Source organism: Dictyostelium purpureum (genome assembly GCF_000190715.1).
Source record: "Dictyostelium purpureum unplaced genomic scaffold DICPUscaffold_117, whole genome shotgun sequence".
Taxonomy (NCBI): Eukaryota; Evosea; class Eumycetozoa; order Dictyosteliales; family Dictyosteliaceae; genus Dictyostelium; species Dictyostelium purpureum.
The window spans coordinates 65,627-76,729 of NW_003519454.1; the positions used below are offsets into that span (position 1 = coordinate 65,627).

The 11,103-nt window shown below is 25.3% G+C and overlaps 3 protein-coding genes across 3 annotated transcripts; 1 reads left to right on the forward strand and 2 right to left on the reverse strand.

The window, feature by feature from the left end:
- Nucleotides 1-1,118: 1,118 nt before the first annotated feature.
- Nucleotides 1,119-2,687, forward strand: DICPUDRAFT_78801 (uncharacterized protein; the record flags this gene model as incomplete). The annotated part of the gene is made up of 1 exon (XM_003287900.1): nt 1,119-2,687. One exon carries the CDS (start codon nt 1,119-1,121, stop codon nt 2,685-2,687), a length of 1,569 nt encoding a protein of 522 aa, XP_003287948.1.
- A 558-nt stretch (nt 2,688-3,245) lies between these two features.
- On the reverse strand, nt 3,246-5,475 carry DICPUDRAFT_152155 (uncharacterized protein; the record flags this gene model as incomplete). The annotated part of the gene is made up of 2 exons (XM_003287912.1): nt 3,246-5,046; nt 5,129-5,475. 2 exons carry the CDS (start codon nt 5,473-5,475, stop codon nt 3,246-3,248), a joined length of 2,148 nt encoding a protein of 715 aa, XP_003287960.1.
- Nucleotides 5,476-5,747: 272 nt separating this feature from the next.
- Nucleotides 5,748-9,874, reverse strand: DICPUDRAFT_152156 (uncharacterized protein; the record flags this gene model as incomplete). The annotated part of the gene is made up of 2 exons (XM_003287913.1): nt 5,748-8,092; nt 8,167-9,874. 2 exons carry the CDS (start codon nt 9,872-9,874, stop codon nt 5,748-5,750), a joined length of 4,053 nt encoding a protein of 1,350 aa, XP_003287961.1.
- Between the last annotated feature and the right edge of the window lie 1,229 nt (nt 9,875-11,103).

Here is an 11,103-nt window from a genome sequence, read left to right on the forward strand (position 1 = left end):
AAATACAACCCTCCTCTAAATAATAACTTCCATCAATCACATTATATTTACTATATAATAGAATTGAAGAAGATAAAAAAGAATTTATATAATAACTCAAGAAATAGTAAATGTTAATAAACAATGAAATCGAAAGAGAGTATTCATTAATGATATAGAATCAAAAATTAGAATTATAATTTAGAAAATTAAAAAGCAATTTTAAAAAATCAAACTAAAAATTTAGAAGTAACACCATATACAATAATCACATCATATTCTATAATCTTGTTTGCATCATTCTTTATCGAGAAAAAAAATTTACAAAGAATACTAGTATGCTAAATAAAGTTATAAATTCTTTTTTATTTATTTAATATTTAATTATAGTATTTGTCTGGGTATTGTTTATTTTAATTAAAATATTGTAATTGAAGTTAATATTTTTAACGACAAATATTTCTGCTTCCTGCAATTCATCATTGTGTATTTTAACTCAATATTTTTTCGGACCATGAAAATCAACTAAAAAAAATTCTCATCCGAGGTTTTATAGTGTAATTGGTTAGCACCCGGGACTTTGAATCCCGTAATCTGAGTTCGAGTCTCAGTAGAACCAGTATTTTTTTAGATTGAGGGAAAATAGACACTATCTTCCTGGTGATATATACAATTTTAGCTATAAATTGTAATGTGGGGGAGCAATGATAGCCAAGTGGTCGAACTAATTTCCTACAAGTTACCGCTCCGGGTTCGAAACCTAGTCTCAGCAGATTTTCCGAATCACACGAATTGACGTTACCGTGCCCAACTTGAATGCAGTTTGGTAAAACTCATAAAAGTATAAAAAAAAACAATATGAAGTCTGTTTTTCAGAAATAAACTTTTAATTTATTTTAATTTAGTGATATTAAATAACAATTAGAAATTTTAAAATAAAAAAATAAAAAAATAAAACTCAAATTATTTTCATAAATAATCTTTAAAAAATATTAAAAAAAATAAAAAATGGAATTACTTTTTTATTTTTTTTTTGAATTTTTTTTTTAAAAACGAAAAATATTTTTAATTTCTTTTTTTATTTTTTCTTTTAATTATTACACCCATTTATTTTCTTTTTTATATATATCCAATAAAAGATGAATAGTTTAATAAATAAAAACAGTAATATAGATGAATTAATAGGAGAAGAGTTTGATGAAATGGCAATTAAATTTTTATCATTTGCCATTTTAGATTGCAATATTAATTTATGTAATTCAATTATCGAATATTATGAAGATCATATAAAAGAAGCATCAACACCGATACTAAAGCAAATTTTAAATAATGAAGCCAAATTAGCAGAGTTTAAATCAGATATTGCAACTATGAAAGACAGCAGTTTTTATAATGAGGTTTACCAAATCAAAGAGTCAACAAGAGTAATGGATAATCATCACAGTTTTAGCGAGGTATTTAAAATTATTGTATTTTTAATTGAAACATTGGTATCAAATACAATCGATACGGATTCAGCATTAATTAAATATAAAGACTCAATCGACAAACTATTGCAACATCTTTACAACCTAACTTTGCAATCAAGTGAAGCTACCTTTGAAGAAATCGGCCAACTAAACCAGTACTACAAAGATCACCAAATAGAAATAAAATCACTAGAGTTTTTTAAAATATTTTATTATTTACACCATAAATCAAACTCATTATCAAACTATTTTTTATCAAGAACCAAAAACCAATTTAATAAAATCAACTATTACAATAACGATAATAAAGAAAATACACAATTAAATCAGTATTTAAGCGAACAACACTTTACATACGAAACTATCAAATGCAAAAAGTTTAAAAGTTTATTTTTAAGAATTTTCAAATTAATAGAATCCTATAATATCGAAGGTGAAGAACAGCAACCACAGCAACAACAAAATGAAGATAAAATGAATGAAGATTACAGTGAAAGCGAAAGTGATAACGAAAAAGATGAAGATGAAAAAAATAAAAACAAAAAAATAATAAATTTAGATAATAGATTCAAATTTAATTTTTATTTCGATGTCCACTTTTTATTAAATATTAAAGATTACGAAACTCTTATTAAATTGGTTCAAAGTATGGATTCAGAGAAATTAAAGAATTTAAATTATTTAGGTTTTTTAAACAATATCGATTTAAACGATCCGGAATGCTATCAATTATTAATCGACTTTGTCAAATTTGGTTTCTTCAAGAACCGTTTAATTGTAGAACATGCATTAAAGAACTCAAGATTGGACCTAGTCAAATTAGTATTAGAGAATAATAAAAACTACAACCGTAGCAAAAAGATCAAAAGATTATCTCAAGAAATTTTAGTATCAGTATTTAACAAATCCGAAAAACAAACAGATTATGAATTGGTAGAATATTTAACTTTAGATCAAAAAGATTTAATATTTGACAGCCTTTTAAATAAATTTAGTTTATTCAATAGAGCATTTTTAAACAATAATATCCAACTTTGCAAAATAATAATGAAGAATGCCCCCACATATGTAGAAATTAAAATCAAAGATATCAAAGAAAGTATTAAAAACCATCACTTTCAAATTTTAGAGTTCTTTTATATTATTGGTAGCAAGGTATTAAAAAATAGAATATTAACCCTTACAAAGAAATATTATAGAAATCATTCAAAATTAACTTGGTTAAAATACGATTTATAATAAAAAAAAATAAAAAAAGTTATATATATTACTATCATTAGCAACTTCCTAAATAATAACAATATAGATTATAATAATAACAATAATAATAGAGTAAATAATAATAACAATTTGGTTTCTAAAAAAAAATTTATAATTTTTAATAAATTTTAAATATATATATTTATATATTTTTATTTTTATTTTTATTTTTTAAATCTTTATTTCTTTTAACTTAATACTTATTTACAGATATAATCATTCTCAAAAGAAAAAGTTTAAAATAAGGAATGTGAAAGACCAGAAGAAAAACTCACTCACAAAGATTCCAAATTGGGAAAAAATCCCAGTATCTATAGTTATATTTTATTTTCCATAGAACCAGATGACGAAGAAGATGAATTAAAAGAACTAGAGGATTGTTTTAATGTTAAAATTGTTGATAGCAAATTTGTTGGCCTCGAATCACCAAAAAAAAGAAGAAAAAAAAGAAAAGAAACAACAAAAAGATGAATAAAAAAAATTTAGTTTTATTAATATTACTATTTCCATTATTATTTTTATTTGTTGTTATTTATTTTATTCATCTTGTTCTTCATCTTCAAAATCAACATAATCATCCAAGAAACCTGGGTGAGGTTGTTGTTGTTGTTGTTGATTAGCTCTTTGAACAGATGGATCGTTCCATGGCATTAATGAATGGAAAAAAGATAAAACTGGGTTTTCTGGGCCATTATATTCTGGGTTATCTTCAAAAATCGGTTGGTTATGGTTTGGAATTGCTTGATTACCTCTAAATTGTTGTTGTTGTCTTAATTGTTGTTGGATTTGTTGTTCGATTTGTTGTTGTCTATTTCTATGCTGTCTTTGGAAAATTTGGTAACCTCCACCAATACCACCTCTTCTTAAATGTTGTGGTGGTTGGTTGTCATTACGTTGTGGCATTATATTCTCATAACCTTCAGCTTGCATTGCTTCGACAATATCAGGAGGTAATCTTTGAATTGCATCTGAATACTCTGATAATAATAGATGTTCAAATACTTGTTGATTAACAGTTTCATATTCGTCCCTAATTGTTTTGGTTAATTTCTCTACCAATGGATCTTTGTTTGATACCTTTTCTAAAACTATTTCTGCATTCTTCTTTAACCATTCTTGAATTTCATTTGGTTGCCACAATTGATAGCTTCTTTCAACGTAAAGACTGATTAAGTGATCGATACGCTTTTCTAATGGATCTTCTGTAAAGAATTTATCATTTTCAAAACATACAGTTTTTCCATTCTTTGCAATTGTTAAACTGACTTTTAATTTCTCTAATAAGGGCTTCAATAACATTGGGAATGAAATTAATGCCTTTTGTAATAATTCATCACTTGATTCAACTTTTGTTTTTTGCTGTTCTTGTTTTGAAGGTCTTTCCTCTTCTTCATCATCTGAATTATTTTGTTGCTTTTGTTTTAATTGATTTTTTTGTTGTTTTTCTAAATAGAATTTTGATAATGCCACTGAATAGGTAAAATTTGGTAATAAAGCTAAACTTGAGGTGGTTGGAGTAACTGATTTAACTTTGGTGTAAAGATCTAAAAGGAACTGATATTGTTTTGATTTAATTGAATAATAATCAATAATTAAACGGATAAATAATGGATCGCTCCAATCCATTGTCAAGAGAATTTTGCAAAACTCTAAAGCAGTACGTGGACAACCTCTTCTACCTAAAATTTGAATATATCTGAAAATTGAAAGGAAACATGACTTATTTTGGTCGTGTTTATATTCGAATCTACAGTTACCATTTAATGGATTGAATAAATGGTGCCAAATACTCTCGAATGCAAATACGGCCATTTCTACAAAATCACTGGCTTGCTGATACTCTGCTGTTTGAAGACAAACCTGACCTAGTTGTAATAATGAATCAATATGATATGGATTTAATCTTAACACTGCTACAATATTCATTGGATCGTGTGTTGCTAATGCGCCATAAAATGCTTCTTGAATCTCTGAATAAGTTTGACCCCACTTAACCTTGAAATATGTAACATCATTATTTCCTGTTGTTGCAGTATTCGATTTATTTGATTTATTTGCAGATTTTAATGTTGGTGATGCTGTTGTGGTGGTTGTAGTTGTAGTATTATCTTTATCTATTTCCATTATCATTAAACCTATAACATCAGGCCATTCTGGTTTTGGTGTAACAAATAAATAATTCTTTTTTCTATTATGGTGAGGATTATTAACTTTTTTTTTTTGACCTTTAATATCTGAACTGTTACATCCGAATAATTTCTTTAACTCATTATCTGGATTTAATAAAGTTTGATTAATTTTAAATAAACTATTAAACTCTTTTAATTTAATTTCTTCTCTAAATATTTAATTTTAAATGTTAATATTTGGTATATATTATGATAATCTATGATTATATATAACATATTAATATAACATACTTTGTTAATGGTGTAGTTGAAATATTTTCGATTGAGTTTAATATTTCTAAATCTTTGTCTATATTTTTATTATTTTGCTTTTTATTTTTCTTTTGTTGTTGTTGCTGTTGTTGTTGTTTTTTATTTTTTGGTTGTGGTTTAGCTGGTTGTTTTTTTGGTTGTGGTATAACCTCTTCTTCAGATTCTTCAGATTCTGATTTATCGCTGCAAATATCATCATCTGAAAAATTTAACATTGAAAACTTTGGCTGAACTGTTTGAATTTCTTCATCTGATTCATCTGTTGAAATTTCCTCATCTGAAACTTCTTTTTGTAATTGTTTTTTTTTTAATGCTCTTGTTGACATTTTATTTATAAAATACAAATCATATATGACTGTGTATAAATCTAAAAAAAATAAAACAAATGAAATTAAAAAAATTTTAAAAAAATTAAAATTAAAAATAAAATAAAAAAAAATTAAAAATAAAAAAAAAATTTTTTGTGTGGGAAATACACCAGAATCCAAAAATAAATGTAAGAATTTAGTATTAAATTGATTATTTTTAAAAAAATAAATAGATAAATTTATATTTATTTAAATTTATAGTTTAATAAATAATATTATTAAAATTATAATTAATTATTATTTTTAGCCCTTGGACCATAATAATTATTCCATTCTACATTTTCTAAAGATCCATTGGTTGGTTTTATATTACTTCTATAGATTACTGAGGAGTCAAAACTTTTACTTCTACGTTTATTAACCTTTTGATTTTCAGATTGTTGTAATTGTTGAACGATATTTGACTGTGGTTTAGTTGGTGATTGTGGTGGTGATTGTGGTGGCGATTGTGGTGGTGATTGTGGTGGTGATTGTGGTGAAATTTGAGGTGAACTAATGACTGATGTTGATGTGATAAATCCTGAACCATCATTGTCATTATTAATATTATTGTTATTGTTATTAGTATTGGTTGTTGTGTTAGAAGTAATTGGGTTTGAAGAAGATGAAACTGATAATGATGAATGAATCTTTATTGGTTGCGGTCTTCCGAAACTACTACCTCCACTATTACTATGTTGTTTTTGATGTTGTAATGAGTTATGATAATTATGATATACCATTGTTGATGAGGATGATTTTAAGCTTTTTGATTTACTTGCAGATACCGTTGGTGATTTAGAATAAAAACCTAATTTTAAACTATTATAAGCTGAACTTACTAAACCATTGTTCTTTCTCTTAAAATCTTGTTCAACAATAAAGCTTGAGCCATAAGATAGTTGACTAATATTTGAATAACCCATTAATGATACATAGCTATCACGAATTGATTCAGAAATTTCTCTACTTAAATCTTTTCCAAATTCAATAGTTTCTCCCTCTGGTATTGGTATAATATATTGATTAAATGAGCAATCTGCAATAACACTGTCATCGATTTGATTGTTTGTTGAGTTGTCATTTGAAGGATCTGATAGGGTTGTGTTTGTTGGTGAGCTTGATAATATACTATTGTCCATAGAGTCATGCAAAGATCTGCTACTTCCACTGGCACTGCCACCAATATTACTTGTATTAATAGGTTGGGGTGATGATTTTGATGACGATGATTTTTTGTAAGTTGGTAAATTATCTTTTGAATTATTTGGACTAAACTGTTTTGATTTATGATAGATTTTAATACCATAAGAGGTTTTTTTACCATTATCTAATGTTACTGTTCCCATTTGAATTCTTTTAATTGAGGTTAAATTAAACTGTTTGAAATGGACGATTTTATTTTCGTTAAAATTGTATTTACATCTAACAAGCCAGGATGGTGTTAATAAAAGAATACGCTCTTGCTCTTGATTTCTTTTATTGATGGATGTTACGATCCAGGCATTAATAAAACCTTCGCTACTACCGGAACCATTGTTCTCTTTGCAACCAGAACGTAAAAAGTGATCAACACAATTATTGATAGCATTCATACGAGACTCGCCCCAGTCAACTTCTTTTTGAATAAACTTATAATGGTTAGTTTCTACAGTAATTAAACCCAAGAATAAATCAATTGATACTTGTTTAATTTTATCCAAAAAGGTGTTGATATAGTAACGTGTCAATGAGTTAACGCCATCTCTAAAAACCCCTTTGGTATTTCTTTTACCGGTTCTAGTGTAGTCACCCTTTAGTGCTTGAGTACCAGCGTATTGGAAGCTAATAGCATCACCATTATTTGCCCAAGCCAATTTAACCTGACGTGTTCCTGCTTTATTGGGATCTTTAATCTTCCACTCTATACCCAATGTCTTTAATTGTTTTTCCAGTACGGATACACCGATCATTGATTGAACCAAATTAGTACGATCTAAACAATCTAAGCAATTAGTTCTAACTAGACCATTTTGATGAGAAACATAACCCTTTTCGGAATTTCTTTCGGTATAACCTATTCTATTGATGCTATCTTCCAGATTATCAATTAAAATATCAACACGATCGAATCTATTACCCTGGCAATAATGATGGAAATCGAATGCTATAAATTCAATCTTTTCATATCCAGATTGTTGAGTCATTTGCTTGTAGAGGTCGCCCAAATCTGATTCTGATCCTTTTTGGTCCAATAATGTTACGATTGATTGAGGTCCATAAAGCTTTAATTGTTCTTCAAAGTGGAGTTTATATGATGCCATATTTAATATATTATCCGGATTAATTTTAATTTCTGGTTTCATCTTCATACCTGATTGCTCCCAATTTAATGGAATACTACCTCTTGTTTGAACTAATGAATAGGTAATCTTTTTTAATGTACTTGTATCTTGATGTGATATAATTTGCTCAGTTTCAACATAATTTGCTACATTTCCTAATAAATCAGAACCCCTGGTATTATATCTTGTACCTGCTCTAAATCTACTTCTTCTTGATATTAAAACAAATTCAATATCATTTTTATCTGGAAAAAAATTAAATATTTCTGCATCTAAAATAAAACAATTATTAATATTTATTTCCAAAATAATAAAAAATAATGATTTTATAATTAATTTTACTTACATCCTCTAATTAATGGTAGGACCCAATTATAAAAACCATTTTCAATTAAACTTTTTTGTAAATGTCGATTCCAGTAAAATCTATTATTAAAAACTTCAAAGAGATGATAAATTTGTTTTTTACAGCTATCATTTCTTGTAGGATCATCTTCTTTAATACTATTATTAATATTGTTGGTGTCGTTACTATTATTAAAATATTTTAATTGATTTTCTATATTATCTGAAATGTTAAAGTCAAAACAATAATAAAAATTTGATTTTAATAAACTTTTTAATGATTTTTTATATGTTGATTCCATTTTACGGTCGTGTTCTGAAAGTTCGGTTGGGTTATTATTAATTAAAATTAAATTACAATTTTCTATACGATAAATATATTTTCCACTAAAGGTACCAACTAAATTTTGACCAGTAATAACAATTAAATATGGTCCCGATATTAAATTAATTATACCGACAATTCCATATGCTAAAATTGAATTACTATTACTATTAATTATATTTGTATTATTACTATTACTATTAGTATTGCCAATGCTATTATTACTACCACCTAAATTTGCATTTCCATTACTATTTATATTGCTATTATTTATACTACTGCCACTACTATTTAAACTGCCACTACTATTATTTAAACCACTACTATTATTTGTATCACTTTTGCTACTAGATGATTTCTTTTTAACATCATAACTATTTTGTTTTAAATATTCTGTTGAGTAATATTGTGATGAAATTGAAAAATTTGATCTATCTATTACTAATGATTCTATTGATGGATTACTACTAATTGAGTTGGCTGGTTTAATTACAATTTTATCTTTTAATTGATAAACTGACATTACTCTATATAATTCATGATATTTAATTTTAAAATCAAAATTGAATGGTAATGGTTTATTTCCGCTATTATCACTATTATTATTATTATTACTATTTGGTGTACTACTGTTTATATTATTGTTGTAATCGATATCTGAGATAATTTTTTCATTTAAAAGATTTTCTAATTCATCGATTTCGTTGTTACTATTACTATTACTATTATTTAAAAATACATTGTTATTACTATTACTATTTGATTCCTCATCAAGTTCAAATAAATTATTATTGCGCTCTATACTATCATTACTATTAAAAATTTTGTCATAGTCATCATTGGGATCTGTTGTTATTTTTTGTGGTGATTGTTCTTTTATTTTAAAATTTAATAATAATTGGGGTATATTTGAAGGTGGATATGACGACATTATTTTGCTTGAACCAAAAATACTAACAGTTGGAGCAACCTCCAAACTATTATCCTCTATAATTTGATTATGTGATGTTGGTAGTTGGTGTGGTTGGAATCGTTCTTCACTATTCTGTCTTTCAAATGTTGGTGGTAATATTATTGAGGATGTTATTAAAGGTGGTGCATCCCTTCCTATACTACTATTGTTATTATTATTATTATTATTATTATTATTATTATTATTAATGGATTGTGATAATATTGAGGATGATGGTGAGGATGGTGAGGATGGTGGTGAAATTGCTAGATCGGTTTCAGAATGTGATGAGTTGGATGAAGATGTTATTCTACGATTGCCTATTGTAATAGATGGTCTTCCACCACTACCACTATTATTGTTATTGCTATTGCCATTGCTATTACCACCACTTGATAAATTAATACTATTGGATAATTTAAAACTACTCATTTTATTATTTTGTAAATGGAGTTATAAACTGAATAATTATTTTTATTTGAAATAAATTTAGATTTCTATTTTTATTTATTTTTTTTATTTGAAAAAAAAAAAAAAAACAAAATTTATTATAAATTGGTGGTGGGTTATATTTTTATTAAAACTAAGTTGATTTTACTTTATTTGCTTATTGATAAATGGGGGGTTGTCGCAAATACCCAAAAACATAAAAAAAAAAAAAAAAAAAAAAAACCTAAAATAAAAAAATAAAAAATAATTTTAAAAAATAAAAAAAATAATTTTAAAAAAAAAAAAAGAAAAAACAAAATCTTTTTTTTATTTTTTTTTTTTCATTTAATTCTGACTTAGAGAGGGTCATTTATGGACGCTATACTAAATGAGAGCTTCTATAATTAATTAAAGATTCGAAATGAAATAATCATTAAAAATTGAAATTGTTATTCCATTCTTGTGTATTTTTTTTTTTCCCAACTCGAAAATTTAAAAAAAAAAAAAAAAATAATAAATAAAAAATAAAAAATTAAAAACAAAACAAAAATAATAAAATAAAATAATAAAAATCTAAATTTATAATAAGCAAATTTGATAACATAATTAAAAAAAAAAAAAAAAGGATAAAAAAAATAAATAAAAATATATATTGAATGGAGTAAAAAAATAAAAAAAAAATATTGTTTGTTTTAATGATAAACTAAAATAAACAAACAATATTTTATTTATATTATTTAAAAATTTATGATCCTAATACTGAAAATTGATCTGATGGAGTATTTTTAATGATAAACTAAAATCTCTTGAGGGTTGATATAAATTTTCATCTTCTATTTTATATATTTTATGATAATACTGATAATTTTCAGAAGATACCTTTTTGGTTTTATATATGTTGTAAGTAAAGTAGTGTTTCATTAAAAGCAAAATTTTGACTAACTATGATGGCGATGAAACTTGGAGCGAAAAAAGCAGATTATATTTAAAAAATAAAATTACAAAAAGATATAATTTAATATATAAAAACCATATTTGTTTATAGTAACCTTGGTGATTAAATTGTTTGGGAATTATACCAAGTTGTAAAAGATCAAAAAATCTATTCTTTAAACTTTATAAATATTAGTTATAGGTATTAATTGCTATTATGATTTTAAATCACATCAAACACCTTTATTATAAACTTTAAAAATATATTTGTTAAAAATTTTTTATGTTAATGTTTTAAA